Here is an 18,293-nt window from a genome sequence, read left to right on the forward strand (position 1 = left end):
ACCTCTTAATTAAAGTAATATAATTCTTTTCAAAGTGAAAATTTTTTTTTTTTTGAATATATTTAATCATTTTATTTATATTTTTATTTATTAATTTTAATTCTTAATATTATTTATTGATAATATTTATTAATATTATTTATTAATATTAGTTATTAATATTATTTATAAATATTAGTTATTAATATTATTTATAAATATTTATTATTATTACTTATTAGTTTTATTTATAAATTTTATTGTTGAAAACTTTATTCACATATTTTTTTTAATTTAATAATTTTATTAAAAAAAAAAAAATTTCTTTACTTGACTCTTGTATAAATATTTTTCCAATCGAATGTGGAGGGAAAAAAAGAAATCAAAAAATAAAAATCACAATGAAAATTGAGAAATCGAAAGAGAGAAAGTGAGAGAGAGAGAGAGAGTGTGAGAGCGCGTAGAGATTAAGGTGCCAAAATCACGAGCCGTGACATCGTGTTGTCAGTTGCACGGCTGGCAAGAGACCGAAGTGAACTGCGGGTGGAATTGGTACGAGCTTTTCCCACTTTCCTGGTTTTCCTCTGTTACCCCCAACTCTCTTTCTCCATCCCCCAATATTCACTCCATGCGCCCATCAACCCCTGGCTATATATACTAGTGAACTTTTATATCTTATACTTCGGCAGTGATCCAGCGTTTTCTACGCGACCGGAAAATGCGTACAACGGCCCTTCTTTCTTTTTTCACACTCCCCCCCTTCTTTTTTTTACATTTAACATTCATTTTCTTTTTTTTTAATTCTCGAAGTATTTTTTTTTTTTCAAGAAAGTAACGCACGCAAATGAAATTAAATACTCTCTCTAAATCTGAATTAGTAAAAATGTTTATCACCCAGAGAAATGATTTATTTAAATCAAATAAAATATATTTGAATTAAATAAATGTATATTTGTCTCAGAGCCTACTAACATATTTATTTGGTGTAAATAAAAATTTTATTTGACATAAATAAATTTTTCTTTAGTTTAAATAAATTTTTTATTCCAATGAAATAAAATATATTTGCAACAAATAAATGAGTTAGTAGGCTCTGAGACAAATATACTATTTCTCTGAGTGTACTAATTTGAATTAGTGACTCACTTTTTGCTTCGGAATTAGTAAAATTTTACTAATTATTAGTAACTTTTACTAAAAAATAGTAAAATTTTACTAATTCAGAAGCAAAAAGTGAGTCACTAATTCAAATTAGTAAACATTTTTACTAATTCAGATTTAGAGAGTATGGTGTCTTTTAATTTGAAACAATCATGTGTATATAACTATTTGCGCGTTACTTTAATCACTTTTTGTTACAATTGTAGGCGTTAAATTGATAGTTACTCTCTAAATCTGAATCAGTCATATTTTACTGATTAGCAGTAGAAATCTACTAATTGCCATAGCGAGAATTGAGCAACTGACAATTTAGTAGAAATTTACTGATTCAATTAGTAAAATATCAATTACTGATTGAATCAGTAATATAAATAAATGGCGGCGGCCACAAAATCTACTGATTTAATAGTTAATTTTAAAGGTTATGTTATATACAAATTACTGATTTACATAAGTTATTTTCTATTGCTTGCATATTCACTAATTATATTAGTACTCTCTAAATCTGAATTAGTAAAAATGATTACTTATTTGAATTAGTGACTCACTTTTTGCTTCGGAATTAGTAAAATTTTACTAATTATTAGTAACTTTTACTAAAAAATAGTAAAATTTTACTAATTCAGAAGCAAAAAGTGAGTCACTAATTCAAATTAGTAAACATTTTTACTAATTCAGATTTAGAGAGTAAATTTCAAAAAATAACTGAAACTTCAGTTAAAGTGAAAAGTACTGATTGAATTAGTAAAATTTCTACTGATTCAGATTTAGAGAGTAAATTTTGGATATTTATTAGTTTGTAAGAATAATTTTACTTTTTTTATCTGCAACATTTGGGGAATAATAATAATCGTTATATATATTAATTTATTTCTCTCTTATATAATTAATTGTATTTATTTTATAATTGAGAAGAGAAATATTGTTAGAAAAAAAAAAACAAAAAGTTAAAATAATAGAGAACTTATTTTGTTGAAAGTTTGCAAGCGAAGAGAAATTGCAGTTTGAAAATAAAATCCGGAAACACGACTCTGGTCATGTTTAGCTTGTGGTTAAGCAACAGTGTCAGATTGGAAATGTTGTAGAGAAACATGGTCTCTCTACGGAAAAAGAATGTTGAGCTTGATTGATGATAATATTAAGCTATATATAGGTATATAATATATATATATATATACTACCTTCATTTATGTCTTTACGAATTTAGATCCCCAATCTTGTCAAGTATGTATTGTCTTCGATTTTCCTTAAAGCTCCCACACCCCATAAATTTTGTTTTAGGTTCCATTTTTTTTTATCTCTTCTAACATCTTTAATTAATCATTAATTACTTTTCGATTCGTTATAATCGACCAATTATCCTGAGAAACATGACGAGAATAATTTTACGTAAAATATTTTAATAAAAAATTCGATTTTAAAATTAATTTAAATTATTAATTAATATTTCAATTGATTATATTATTTATTTATTAACTGTAAATAATGTAGACTTTATACCAAAAATTTTTTAATTGTTTTGTTACAAAAAAAAAAAAAAAATTGTGTATTCCCACTTGCTTGTTATTTATTTAACTTAATTAAAATACCATTGTTTTATATAAACAATTAATACTGCTTTATTCAAAGCTATAATGCCCTTTTGTTTCTTTAATTAGTTCTTGCATAACAATAATATGAATATTTTTTTTTTGCATTTCCTCCCTTAGCAGTTTCTCTATAATAAGTTAGGAAGTTTCTTTCGTTTAGCTTTTTTCATTAATTTTTTTTTTTTAATAGAGATTTCTTTTTTTTTTTTTTTGAGTTGTAAATGAAAAAATTATCTCATTAAATATAAAAATCCGCTTCATGTTGTATATATAGATTTAAATCTTGAAGCTCTTGCGGATTTATAATCCGTTTGAAATTTTGTTAAAGTATATTGTAAAGTTTATAATCTAAGTAAATGAAAGAAAAAAAAAAAAAATTTGTTAATTAATTTGAAATTAGTAGTTTAATTAAAGTGTTCAAGAGGAAAGCCGATTGATAATAATGTGTACCTATCTTTTCATAAGTAACTTCAATTATTTATTAATTAGTCGAACTTGTAAATTAAAATGAAGTTTTTCTTTTTTTGTTAAAAAAGTTAAAATTAAATTTTCCTTGGAAAAATTATAAAATTTTTATTCGCATTTTTTTTTTGATTTCATTTTAAAATGAATGAAAATTTGATTATGATATTTTTTGTGGAAAAATGACAAATTCTGTCATATGCAAAAAGTGTAAAAGTCGAGAACAAAATCGTGTTTTATAATAATAAAAAAAAGAGAGTCTCAGGTAATAAAAAGCTTTTCTTGTAATAAAAGGCGATGGATGTATCGAGTTGCACTAAATCAGCAATAGTGATGTGGCACTCAATACTGTCATTCTAGTGTCGGATTATGGTTTCTGTCCATTGAGAGTAACATCTTTGATTCTAAGTATCTTCTGCCAATATGTGTTTAAAATAGACATATATATGATAAAAAATTGCTTTTATAAAATTCGTATATCAAAAATTTAATTTCGTTTTTTTTTAAAAAAAAGGTTGACCTTAATTGAGTATATAAAAAAGTCAATTTTACTTTCTGATATAATATATAGGAAGTTAAAGAAGGCACTTTTATATATATAAAATAGAGGGTGGAGAAAAGTTACACTTCTACTTGAAAAAGCACTATATATATTAGTGTGGGTAAATTTTTTTACAGCCAGAGATCCCTTCCCCTTTTGTCTATAAGAAGATGCGTTTTCCTGTCAGCATCTTTCATGACCATATTAGGCGCCAAAATTGAGGGACATTTTTCGTCATGTTGAACGAAAAAGGGTCTTTTTTTTTTGTTACTTAAGAAACCCTTGTAATAAATTCGGTAATCGAAAGTTTCTTTCAAGTTTTTTGACCCATTACTCTCTTTTTTTTTGAGAATTTATACTTGATTCGAATAGTCTATTTTTCAGTATTATAATTTTGTATTTTAAATGAATTTTTATTTAAACAAATTTTATTTAATGAAAAATTTAATTTTCTTCTTTTTCTAAATGTTTCAGACTGAAGGACAGGAAAGAGAATTCAAACAATAGTGACCAGAAAAAGAAATAAATGAATCTTCGCTTCAAACGAGAGAATCCGTAATTGTAAGTTTTTTCCGCATATTATTTTTTAAAAAATTATTTTATCGTTCTCCATTGAAAAAGAAGAGGAAAATTTTTTATGATAAATGAAATTTTAATATATCAGGAAAATTATTATAATTAAAATAAATTTGAAAAATTAGTCATTGACAAAAATTGTAGGTTCTGAATTTGGAATGAAATAATCTAAAAATAAAAAGGAAAAAAAAATCTTTATCTGGAATGGCTATACGTTTCTCTAGAATAGCGAAAACTTTCGCTGTTTTAGTAAAAAATATATTGCTGTTCCAGTGAAAATTATCGCTGTTTCAGGTGAAGATTTTTTTTTTAAGGTTATTTTTATGCTTATAAATGTAATAAAATTCAACTTGGATTATATTTTTTTTCACTTTATTTTTTCTACTTACTGTATCATTTTCTCTATACATAATCGTAAAAATTTCTAAAAAGCTTGAAATCACTTTGGTGATAAAAGAGTGAAAATATAATATATGATAGGTTGTAAAAATTTCTGATAATTCTATTCAAAATTTGAATACATTTTTTATTTAAATTTTCAATAGTCATTACATTATTCATTAGAAAATTTATTATTCTTACTAATTATTTAAGTTACTTTATTATTAATATTAGTTTTATTAAACTTTAGCTTATCTTTCATAAGTTATATATATATATATACTTACAGTTTTATCTTTGAATCTTTTTGTAAAATTTCTCGACATTTATTAATTTATATTTCAGAGATTCATATTCTCAGTTTTACTCAAACAGAGAATAATTTCTTCTTAACTCGCGCATTTAATAATAATTTCGCGTTCTCTTTTGAAATGTTTGCAGCTGCTCTTTTCCATTTGAAAACTTTCTTATGAACTTTCAAACATTACTTATTATATGTCGAAAATTAAATGAAAAACATTTTTTATTTACTGTTTCTTAAACAAAGTTCTGTTTAAGATAATTCAATTGGGGGTTTTTTTTTATTTATTCAAAATAATTTTCTTTTTTTATGAATTTTTACACGGAAAAAAAATTCATTTAATCAAATAATCGATTACTTTATTATAAAATATTTATTTGAACCAAATAATTTTTATTTGATCCAATAACTTTTGTATTTTGAAACAAATATCATTTCAAATAATAATTATTTGATACAAATAAATATTTGTTTGAATCAAATTTTGGGAATTTTTATTTTATTACAATTTGTATATATATAGGGTAACAATTCCCAATGGGAAATTGGATCATTAATGTGGCCTAACAATGGGATTCAATATATAGTGAGATTCAGTATTGACAACCATTAATGGTCCAACATTGAGTGAATCTTAGAATGATCACATTGTGTCAATAATTTGCAACCACTTAAAAGTGATACGACTATACCATCTGGAATCGTGAGAAAGATTTAATTTATTTTAATTAAAAGATATATAATAATTCGTAAAAATTGAATCAAATTTTTTTGATTTTCTGTTCTCTTGAAAAATTAATTTGTTTGCTTTTTCGGAAAAAGAAATTTTTTACATTAATTATTTATCTTATAATTTATATATATATATATATTGATTTATCGATTAATAATTAATTGCAACTATATTTAATTAATAATAGTTCATCTATAAATGTGTGTTTATTAATATCGAATATTCTATAACATTTGAATGAAAAGATTTTAATAATTGACGATTTAATTAAATAGTAATTTCCACGTTATTACAATACGACTTGCTATAATTATTATGTGGTCAGGAAAGGAAAATACATTAAACTAAAATTTGATATTGATTCTATTAGTAATTTACAGGGTGGGAAAGTTGTGGCAGTCGAGTAGTTTGGAAATTTTGGATTATATAATCGAAATTTAATTATGATTTTATATAAACAAAAAGAACAAATTTTAATTTAAAGAATAAGATTCTTATTTTTTCGTTTTTAAAAAAAAAGATTTCTTATAATTAGTTCTTCATATTACAAGTTACATTTGTTACTTTAATAGTTTTTCTTTTGTTTGCATAGGTTTTCTTTAATTTTCCCAGTTTTTTTTTTCGTTTTAAAAGCGTTCACAATTATCGGGAAAAATGAGATTAGTTTTCTGTCGTACTTTTAATAGGTAAAACTTTTGTTGAAAATAAATCTTCACTTTTATATTATTATGAATGAGGTATTACTTTAACGACGCAATTAGCAAATTCATTAGCGCTGATATTTCACCCAAGAATATTAAAAAAAGGGAGGAAAAAAAAAAAAAAAAAATTCAATATATTGAAAATTATTTTTCGTAATATTGAAAGTTGATTTTGTTATATATATGCAGGTGTTTTAGTTATAACAATGCTTAATGCTAATATTGATATTACATTCGCATTTAAATTGAAAATTTAATTAAAACTTTCTTCTTAACAAGTGAATTCATTGGAAATATGTAAAAGGTTTTACATATTACATATTACATATACATGAAAATGTAAATTATTTACATATATTCTTCTTAGAAATAAAATTAAAAAAAAAATATTATTTATTTTATTAATATTTTATATAATTTTTATGATAAAAGAAATTTGAAAAATTGAAATTTTGGTAATCGACAATTTGCCTTGGAAATATTGAAAATTTGAATGGTAATATTGCTCGAAGGAAAATTAGTTTATTTATCGAGGAAAGGAAAGGAGGAATTTGTTAATTTTAGTTCGATTGTTTAAATTTTCGTTATCCACAGATGGTATAGAAGGTGTAGATGATAAAAATGTTTTCTTCCTTTTCCATTAGTGTTGAGCTTTTTAGTTGAAATAAAAGCCACATCGTGTCGATAACGTCGTAATCTGTAAAGCTCAAAAGATTAAAAGCTTCATTTAACTGATATAATGATATTAAAGAAATATTAAAAATAAGAATTAATAACACGGTAATAAAAAAACGATTAATTAATTATCTTTTAATGAAGAAAGCTTTTAAGCTTTTTTGAGATTTGCATGATTTATGCGAAGCTTTCAAGATTTATGTATTTTTAAAATTCCCTCATTTTCTCATTTTTGCAAAGCGATTTTTTTTTCTTTTATTATATTTTATGTTATATAAATTTAATTAGTTAATTTTTATTTTTTTGTATTTCGATGCTATTTCATATATGTTACTTTTAGATAGGGAACTAAAATAGAAGTTTAAAATTTTATTAATAGCTATATATAAAGTTTGAAATTAGTTTATTTGAAAAGAATGTCTTTACACAGCGTTCTAATAAAAATAAAATGCTTATTTTATATTATAAGTACAAGAACCTCATAAGATCGATCGTCATTTCATTGAAAGTCAGTAACCTCAAAAAAAGAGAGATTTATGAGCTTAATTTTCTTGTGAGTGCGCGGGAAATTTATGAAAGGGACAATCATATAAACAAATGTTTCATAAACACGTTTTTTTTTTTTATCTTCACTTTAATCAAACTATTTTTATATATATTCTGGCTACATTTTTCACATATATTTTCGATATATCAAAACTTGGCATTTTTCAATATCTCACAAGTGCTTTGGAACATCCTTACTGAATGTAAGATAAATAAAAATTTATTATCCATTTCGAATTTTTTTTTATGAGCTTGAAAACTACTTGGAGAAAGGCAAAAGGATTTTGAAAATGTATTAAATTAGCAAAATTTTGTTTTTTTGTGGATTAATTATAAAAATTAATTGTTTAGATTTTGAATTATAAATAAAAAAAAAAAAATGATTTTATTTAGGAAGAACATTGAAATGTTTAGGTTTTGGAAGAATGAAATATGTTTATTATTGCGTTAAGGAAATTAGTTTGAATTTACTTATAAAGTGCTTGTGTTTTACAACATGTAACACCTTGGGTTAAGATCTAATATCAAGGGTAATTTTAATTTGAAAGGTCATATGTACATTGAGTTACCTTGACTGCGTCCGAACGCACGCGATAAATATTAAAGTCTTATTGATCCGTGTTAGAATCGATTTACTTCTATTGTCAACTTTTTTTTTTTGTATTTCTTTTTAAATAACCGATGATAATCGATCGTTTATTTTATTTTAATTTTTTTTTGTTCCCTAAAAAAAAAAGTAAATTGTTACACACTACATTAACTTTATACAAAGCACTTTTGTATTTTTCTAGTTTTCTACTATGAAAAATTCTATCCTTGGACTTACAAATAGATTCGATAAAAAAAAATAAAAAAATGATAGTTTATTAATTATTGAAGATTAAAACATTTTTTATTAACTATATATATATATTATTAAAGTTGTGGACATTTTTTATTAAATAAATATAAAAAATTCATTTTTTTTTGTTTCGAGAATAAATTTTTTATTGATGAAATTAAATTAACTATAATTGAAATAATAAATATCTCAATTTTGATGTTGATATACTCGTGGAAAATTAAAATTAATTGTAGTTTATGCATTTTTTTTTTGTAACTCCAATAAAAAAGGTTGAAAGTGGAGAAAAATACATTGGTATGCAGTGCTCTTTATTAAAATGGGTAAAAAGTTTTAATTGCTCTGATATTGATAAATACTCTCTCGGTTATACATATTTAGAGAATTTTTTCCAGATTCCCTGTCGACACTAATTAATAGTAAATAATTTTTATTGACAAATAATAATAGGATCCATAAATATATATGTATATTTATATAATTAAAATATCAATCTCATTAATTAAAAGTTAAAATAATGATTTAATTAAAATTTTACATGAAAAAGTGAATTTTTTCAATTTTTATTGAAAAATAAATTTTGAGAATTTTATTAAAATTATATGTTTGCAAAAAAAAGGTGTAAATTTTTTTGATTTTTCTATAAAAATTAAGAAAGGAAAACTTTCGTTTGCATTATTATCGTAATTGTCCTAATTTCTCGGTTGAAAATCAATATTATAGACGAAATTCCATGAAATTTGTCATTGCAGTCAGGTGGATAGACATTGTTCTGCAGGTACCTGTGTGTTTAATCGGCATGTTTGTGGACCACATGCCCTTGTTTGAATTTATAATCATAATGATTTCCAGTCTATAAATTTTTCAATGATAACTTACCCTTTTATCATTTGCATATAATTATATATATATTCTCGAAAGATTCTAATTTCAAAAAAAAAAAAAAATGAAAAAAATCTTTTTTGCCTTTGTTTTTAGTGATTTAGAATTCTTTTTGTTGAAAAATAGGTTGTGATTTAAAAAAAAATGGTTCTTGGTTCTGATTCTTAATTAAATATTTTCCTTCAAAATTTTTTGTCTTTATTCTTTGATTCATATTTTCTTTCATTTGTCTTTTTCTTATAAAAATATGAGGGAAAAAATATTGCTACCATATAAAATTTATATATAGGAGAGGAAATGAATATTATTTTTACTTTTACATATGTTCTTTATTATTTTTTTTCCCCCTCGGAACGGAAAAAGAGATTATTCCAAATGAAGTAATCCAAAAGAAAATCTTTTATTTGTTAAAATAATAATTAAATTATTTTTTAGTAGTAGTATAGTATAGTAGTATACTTTTTTAGTATTATAAATTTTTCTATTTTTGTTTTTAAATGTAAAACAAAAATCATGCAATTTTCTTTTCAATTTTCACTATATGAAGAAAATTTGTTGGTCTTTTTGTTTTATTGGCAAAAATTTTTGCGAGAGATTGAATTTTATAAGAAAAGGAGAGAATTTCGAGTTTATTGAAGTGACATTTTCAATGGTCTGACTAAGCACGTCCCTTTTAGTATATAGTAGTACAGTGAAAAATGTTAGTCTGACGCTAATCGGAATTTTTCCACTTGAAGTAAGAATATTGAAACATCATTCATCGTTTCACAGAATTTTTTATAAATATTTATTATTATTTTTTTATTTTTTTTGCAAAAGTAATAAATTCCATTTTAAATATATTGAGAGTTTTGTTCTTGAATTCGAAAAAAAAAAATTTCAAAGTAAATGAAATGCAAATATTAAAAATCTTTATTGTATATACAAAATAAGGAAGAGAGAGAGAGAAATTGCTAGAGACACAAAAAGCACTTAACTAAACCAAATATATTCTGCATTTACAAATTGAATCTTCCTCTGATATGGTGGAATGGACTAATAGAAAAAAGTGGACATAAAAAAGGGAGGAGTTTTAAACAACATTCTATTCTTACAAAAAAGGGATATACACACACTGATGTAATTGAAATTTTACTTATCATTTTACACACCCATTTTTTTTTTAAATCTTTGATTAAAAAAAAAAAAAAAAAAACAAATAAAATAGTATACTGTACGATAATTCACTATAAGAAAATAATTTTGTTATACTTTTTTTTTTGAAATGAAATACTGAAAGACAAACTGTTGAATCGGTCGGAGAAGTTTTCTTTTTCTTTTTGTTTTTTTTTAGAATTAGAAGTAAACTCGAGGTCATTGATCTTTAACAAAGACGAAGGATAGCGAAAAAAGTTGAAAGCCAAGTTCGTTGACGTCTCCCTTGAGCTATTATCGGATCTAAATGTCCCATGAGCCGAAAATTGAGAGGGAAGAAGTTAGTGAAAAGAGATTTTGCTCAAATGAATCCGTAAATTACTTGAATAAACGAGTTTGAAATAATGACGTGAGTGCGATATTTGAAATGATGGAACATTTTTTTTAAATTCAAATAATTTATTAAACATATATTTATACGGTATTTAAAATTAAATTAAATTCATTGAAAAAAGGTTTTCTTTTAATTTTCGATTGAAAAATATTAAAAGAAATTTTTTTTTTGGCGTGAATTTTCTTAGTTTTTTTTTAAATTAAACTTTATAGATGTTTATTGATAAATTTGTAAGTAGGTGAGATTTTCCACTTGAATGCGGTATTAGAGATGAGAAACTTTAGAAATGTTCCAATAATTGAACTTATAGGTGGTTCAGATACAATATATATATGAATGCATCAAGTTTTGTTTCTAAATATATATATATATATATATATATATATAGTGTTCCCAATTCTGATAACAAGAATTATTGTAAAATTTATATATAATTCATTGTTGAATTTATGAATCATTTTATGATGCAATAGAAAAAAGTTAATATCTCTCTATCTGATAAATAGATTAACGATTAAATCTTTATAGATAAAAAAAAAATCAACGAATCAGAAATAAGATGAATTTTTCTCTATAAATAATAATCGGCGTGATGAAGTAATCAAAAGTAATTCGTAAGTGCTTGGAATAATATTCAAATATAATGGCTCTTCGTTGTCCAACGTGTGGTAAATTTGTGTCAGCAAATTATGATTGTAAAAATTGTGGATCAAGTGAAAAAATTCCTGTTGTTTATAAAAATAAATCATCATCTTCAAGATTATTATCTAATGATTATGGTGGTCCATCAACAAATTGTGAATCAAGGGAAAAAATTCCTGTTGTTTATGAAAATAAATCATCATCTTCAAGATTATTATCTAATGATTATGGTGGTCTATCAACAAATTGTGGATTAAGGGAACAATTTCCTGTTTATGTAAATAAATCATCAGCTATAAGATTATTATTTGATGATAATAGTGATTCAACTTTTAATTTAATTTCGAGAAATTCACCTGTAAATGCAGCTGAAAACTCTTCAACAATAATTTCAAATATTCGTGAAAATATTACATCTTTCAATGACAGATTGAATTTATTACAACTACAATTAAATGAATTTAAAAATGAAATAGAAACATTAATTCCTGTCAAAGATGAATTGAATAATTTAGAAAAGAAAATGAAACAACAATTTTTCGATCAAGTGAATATAAAAATATTGGAACAGACAAAGAATTTAGAAATTAGATTTGGTGAATTTAATGAATTGAGAGAAAATAATGAAAGTGATAATAAAATTAAATTGAATGATTTAATTAATAATTATCTACTACTTGGTAAACGTATTAATTCAATTGAACAAATATTATTTAGTAAAGATGCATTTTTTAAAAATGAGGATTTTAAAAAATTTAAAGAAGATGTTATTGAAAAAAATCTTTTAAAATTTGCTGAATATGAGACACGTTTTGCTTCTATTGAGAAAATATTGGATAAAACAATTTCAGTTCAATTTGAAGATAAAATTATTGATCTTGAGAATAGTAATAAATCAATTAAAAAACAATGTGATTTAATGAAAATACAAATTGATGAATTGAAAGAAAATATTTTGACAATTTGTCACAATGAATGTGATGCATTAAGTAAAAAAATGTATAATGTATATAATTCACGTTATGATTTATTAACCCTTTGCGGCATAGTGACACTCCTGAGTGTCACCTTTTTTCGTGCACTTTTTTGAATACTTCAGCCACTATTTTACACATTTCATTAACAAAATGTATTTAAAATGTATTTTAGAATATATATTATAATATAACTACATTAAAAAAGTGTTTTTTATAAATAAAATAAATGTTATAAACAAATTAAGTTTAAAAATAGCGTTTTTTTTACAATAAATGTAATTGTGACTAAACAACAATAGGAAATAACCTAACAATAATGTTTATAAAGTTTTTGGGGAGCTGATTTCGAATCTGGCATCAGATTTTCAAAATTCAAAATGGCGGATCCAATATGGCGGATGACAAAATGAAGAATTGATCGGATTTGCTTAAAACTTGTTATTCGGGGGTTTTTGAGGTCGCTGATTACGAATATAACGTTGGACTTTCAAAATTAAAAATGGCGGATGACAAAATGAAAAATTGATCGGATTTGCTTGAAACTTGTTACTACGGTGTTTTTGATGTCGCTGTTTATGAATATGACTTTGGATTTTTATAATTCAAAATGGCGCTTTTGTGTGTGTCTGTGATCAATTTGATCAATTTTAACAAAATTGTCCGCTATATTGGATCCGCCATTTTGAATTTTGAAAAACTGACATCGGATTCGTAATCAGCGACCCCGAAAACCCCTGAGTAACCAGTTTCGAGCGGATATGATCAATTTAAAAAAAATTGTCCGCCATATTGGATCCGCCATTTTGAATTTTTAAAATCTGGCTTCGGATTCGTAATCAGCGACCCTTAAAACCCCCTATAATGCACTTCAAAGATAAATTCCTGTTAAAGAAAAATGTATGCTTCAAAGGGTTAAAAGAAGAATTAAATATATATCGACGTGTTGATCTTGCAAAATTTGAGGATAAAATAAATGGTATTGAAAAAAATAAAGATTTATTTATGGAACGTTGTATTCATTTGGAGGAAAAATGGAAAAAGGAAGAAGAAAGAAGACAAGAATTTTATCTTTTCACTTGGAGAAAATTAAATGAATTCGAAGCGTGTAAATATAAATTCGATGGGCAAAAGAAAACTAGAGAAATGATAATTTTGATTCTAATAATTTTTATTATTTTGTATTTCATTTTTAATATAAAATATGACGATTTTGTATTTAATAATAACAAACAATTGGAATCTTTATAATTTATTATTAAATTATAAAAAAAAAAAAAAATGTTAATGGAGAAAATAGAAAAATATTAAAAATTTAATAGAAAATTAAAATTGTAGTTTTTAATAAGGAGAGAAAAAAAAATTTTTTTTTCTAAAGAATAAAATGACAGAAAATAATTAAAATGCGGAAATGAATTAATAACTGAGAAAACAGTTATCATCACTTTTTTATTATCGTCAGTATAATCATTCTTATCTTCATCTTTTTCTCGTCACAATAATATTATATTATCACACACCTTTCATAATAATCATCGCACTCATATAATTCTTACAATTGTCTGTGTCAATAAGCTTTACAATTTCGTCGATAATATTTTTGTCACGTTGATTTTTCATTTTTTTTTTTTTTCTTAATATATATTACAATTTTAATATTATTCATTATAGCAGTATATTTACATAGCATTCATACCTAATCTCTTTGGAGATTCAAGAAATTTTTTTTCGCGATGCTACAATTTTTTTTTTTTTTTTTGTTTTTTGTTTTACAACACGTGCGACGTTTCGTTGTAATTTCGAGTTTATAAACAAAAAAGAAAAACGAAAAAAGAAAAGAAAAATGACGTTCGTCGCAAGTTCGATTTTTTATTCGTAAAATCGTATTTTTTGAAAAAAGAATTAATTTTTCTATATATATGTAAAAAAAAGGGATTTTTTTTTTAATCACAAATTCTATCACACAACAAACAGGTGTTACTGAAAAAACAATCAAGAGCGTAAAAAAGTTTTAATTACTATATAATGGATTATCACAGAAAATATGTGATTGAACAACGTGTTATAAGTCATATTTACAATATTTACATAATATAGAATTTTTATACATATATATTTATTATATGTATATATTATTATAGTAAGTCGTAGATTTACAAGTTTTACACAGTTTTTTTTTCATTTTTAACAAAAATAAATTGTTCCTTTTTTTTAGAACTACTGTTAAAAAATTAATTCAGACTATATTTATATATGTGTGTAAAAATTGTAACAAACAAAAATCTAATTTTTCTCATATACTTTAATTCCAAATTTTTATACGAGAAAATTTAATTTCAAATGGAACTATATCACTATGATTAGCTAAAAATTTTTTTTTTGCACATAGATTTTATCTATAAAGCATTTTTCTCACTTAACTTTTATATTTTCATTTTTTTTTTTTTGAAAATAATATTTTTAACTTTTTGAAGTAAAATATATGTTTTTTTTTTGATTTCGACATTTTTTTCAATTTGCAAAAAATATGAAATTTCCATGTAATTGAAAAAATTTTTTTTTTTTAAAACTCTTTTTGTAAAAAGAAAGAAAAAAGTTTATTCTTTTTAAATTGATAACTTTATATTAAAAATTATATATTTAAATGCGAATGAGTATATATAATAAATAAAATGAGAATATTTATTAATGTTTCTGAAATATTTCGAAACAAGTATATAGTGGGCAATTTAATTTTGAGACTAAGTATTTTTCAACTAAAAATAGTTTAAATAACGACTCACATCAGTCGAATTTTCTTCCTACATCCTCTCGTATTTACACAAGACGCTAATCTTCTAAAAGCGCTTTTTATACAACGTCACGTTGAGCTTTGGGCGCTTTTATTGCGCCATAAAATTTCACCGGTTCATCTCTTTGGTTCCTATATATATATATATAGAAAAAGAGAGAGAGCGTATAAGTGAGCATTGCAATCAATCGCAGGCCACCATTTATTATTATTATTATTATTATTATTTTACCAAAGGGCAGAGATTATTCTATTTTTTTTTGAAAATTTCTTAATTTTAATTTCCCGCCGTTTTTTTTTGTCATGTTTTTTTTTTATTGCTCGATATGCAACAAGTGATCAAATAGTATTTAATGTTTTGGATAATTGATCTTGGAATTGTTGTTTTGAAGTTAAGGAATTTTTTGGGGGAGGGGAAGTTTTTGAAGAGAATTTTAGGAACAATTGTTTGGATTCGAATCATTATTATTATTCCGATGATGTGAAGAATTACGACGACGAATCCATTTTGGTTGCATATTTACCATTTGATGCCAACTACATTGTCCGGATGATTTTGAATCACCGGAATTAGTTTCTCGCTAGACAAATTGTGATGGTGCTTTCCAACAACTTTCGCAGCATGGTAGTGCACTTTTTAATGTGTCCTTGAAGGCTTCACGAAAATCACGATTGAAATAAGCGTAAATTAATGGATTCAAGGCACTGTTAAAGTACCCTATCCAAAATAAAACTGATACAACGGCATCGGGAAAATAACATGCGTCGGCGCACAATGAGGCTGTCAAATACCTGAAATTTAGAAAAATTAATTTTTTTTTTTTTTAGAATTTATGTAATTATTTAAATAATTATAATAAATATTTTTTTATATTAATTATTTTTGGATTTATTATCCAGTAGTAAAAGTCAATATCAATCAGACGTAAAAGTTAATTATTCGTGATACTTTTGTAATTATGTTCGAAATTCTTGAAATTTTAGTGTCATCAGTAGTAATAGTCAGTTTTAGTCAGACATTGTAAATTCGCATCATTTTGTTATTATTTTATATAAAATCTAAATTCAAAAATAAACCAAATTCTTGGAATTTTGATATTAGTAGTAACAGTCAGTTTTAGTCAGACTTGTAATTTTCTTTAAAGTAGTAAAAGTAAATTTCGATCAGACATTTATTAATTTTGGTTTTAGTAAAAATCAATACTCTCCTTGTATTTTAGTATCAAGTAGGTAATAGTCAATTCTAGTCAGACATTTTAAACTAAAGAATTTATTAGAAAAATAATTCCTTTTACAATTTTTAGTTTTCAAATTTTTTTTAAAAAATATATTAATAAGTTATGAAACATGAAGAAAAAGATTAGCTTAAGTTTTTTTTTTTTTTTTTTTTTTTATTAACCTTATTTTGAAAAAAAATAAAATTGCACAATATCAATATTTTTATTTCCGATCGTAAAAATCTGATGCATTAAATTGTTGGTATAATATTTTTTAAGGTAGAAATTGTTATACAAAAAAAAATTTAATACTCCGCAAAGGTAATAAAAAAAAATCTCAATTTTCTGCAAACTTTGAAGCGTATTAGAAAGCACGCATTTGTTTACATTTGATATTTTTGAAATCTATACAATATAGGTTTATTTTAAGATACAATAAATAGAAGTTTTTTTTTTATTATAATTAAGCTATAATCAGTTTCAATACTATCATCAAACTTTATAATGAATTTTGTATTTTGATATGTTACAAACAATAATGTATTATTATTATTATTATTTGTAACAACGTAAAATATATATATATATACAGAAATTGCATCTAATTAATAAACTTTATAAAGTTTATTTTAATTCAAAATTTGCATTTTGAATGGAATTTTCATTTAATTTGGATATTTTTCATATTAAAATTAACATAAATTCCAGTTATTATTATTTTTAAAAAGAATTATAACTTTTTTTTAAATTAAAATGAAAAAAAAATTAAATTATTTTTTCCTAAGATTTATATTTTTAAGTATTAAAATGCAAATAAATTGAAATTATTTATTATAAATTGGGGAAAAATTTTTTAAAATGAATATTTAAAAATGATATTTTTTCATAATAGATAATATACATTGAGTCTATTTAGGTCTGACCATACATAGATTTTACTACTGCGAATGTGTAATTATATGTTGAATTGCTTTAACTACTTCAAAGAAACAATTTCTCCAACAATTAATTAGTTATCAATTAAATCTGAGTGTACAACTTTATAATTACAATTTCATATAAGGGAATCATTAATATTAAATTATAATTGTTTATATATATATATATATATATATATATATATATATATATATATATATATATATATATATTTAATAATTCATTAATAATTTAAGATTTATATGCTTGATTTAATTTACAAAAGAAATAATCTTCGTTTAAGAGGAAAATTTCGTTTCTAAAAAGTTCTTTCTCTATTTCCATCTTCTAATTTTATATATGAAACTACTATTTCTCTTTTTATGATAGTAGAATTTACTATACTCATATTGAGTAAAATCTTCTCAGAATGAGAATATTTCTCATATTTCTTGTATATTACATTTTTTTAAAAATATTTCTCTATTTAAGAGGAATAATTTTACTTAGTTCTTTGAGAGGACATTCCTCTTATATTGAGAGGAAATTCTATTACTATTGAGTAAAATCTTCTCAGAATGAGAATATTTCTCATATATTTCTTGTATATTAAATTTTTTTTTTAATATTTCTCTATTTAAGAGGAATAATTCTACACAGTTCTTTGAGAGGACATATCTCTTATATTGAGAGGACATTCTATTAACATTTTTTTAAAAATATTTCTCTATTTAAGAGGAATAATTTTACTTAGTTCTTTGAGAGGACATTCCTCTTATATTGAGAGGAAATTCTATTACTATTGAGTAAAATCTTCTCAGAATGAGAATATTTCTCATATATTTCTTGTATATT

General features: G+C 23.4%; 2 protein-coding genes and 1 long non-coding RNA gene across 5 annotated transcripts in view; 1 reads left to right on the forward strand and 2 right to left on the reverse strand.

Annotated features, from left to right (window-relative positions):
• The window catches only part of LOC127276646 (octopamine receptor beta-1R-like), a 44,792-nt gene extending 44,286 nt beyond the window's left edge, over nt 1-506 (reverse strand). For both annotated transcript variants that reach the window (XM_051297232.1, XM_051297233.1), the window contains exon 1: nt 310-506. The gene's annotated coding sequence lies outside the window, so the exon portion shown is untranslated. The remainder of the gene's footprint in view (nt 1-309) is intronic.
• Nucleotides 1-18,293, forward strand: part of LOC127276649 (uncharacterized) — a 218,290-nt gene that overhangs the window by 56,100 nt on the left and 143,897 nt on the right. The window contains exon 4 of the long non-coding RNA XR_007842228.1: nt 4,207-4,293. This is a non-coding gene — a long non-coding RNA (uncharacterized LOC127276649). The remainder of the gene's footprint in view (nt 1-4,206; nt 4,294-18,293) is intronic.
• The window catches only part of LOC127276648 (octopamine receptor beta-3R-like), a 110,723-nt gene continuing 106,372 nt past the window's right edge, over nt 13,943-18,293 (reverse strand). For both annotated transcript variants that reach the window (XM_051297242.1, XM_051297241.1), the window contains exon 5: nt 13,943-16,095. In XM_051297242.1, the coding sequence (XP_051153199.1) occupies nt 15,885-16,095 (211 nt within the window). In that variant the 3' untranslated portion in view covers nt 13,943-15,884. The remainder of the gene's footprint in view (nt 16,096-18,293) is intronic.

This window comes from Leptopilina boulardi, unplaced genomic scaffold (assembly GCF_019393585.1).
Source record: "Leptopilina boulardi isolate dan_hultmark-lab unplaced genomic scaffold, ZJU_Lbou_2.1 LbouV2_150, whole genome shotgun sequence".
NCBI classification, from domain to species: domain Eukaryota; kingdom Metazoa; phylum Arthropoda; class Insecta; order Hymenoptera; family Figitidae; genus Leptopilina; species Leptopilina boulardi.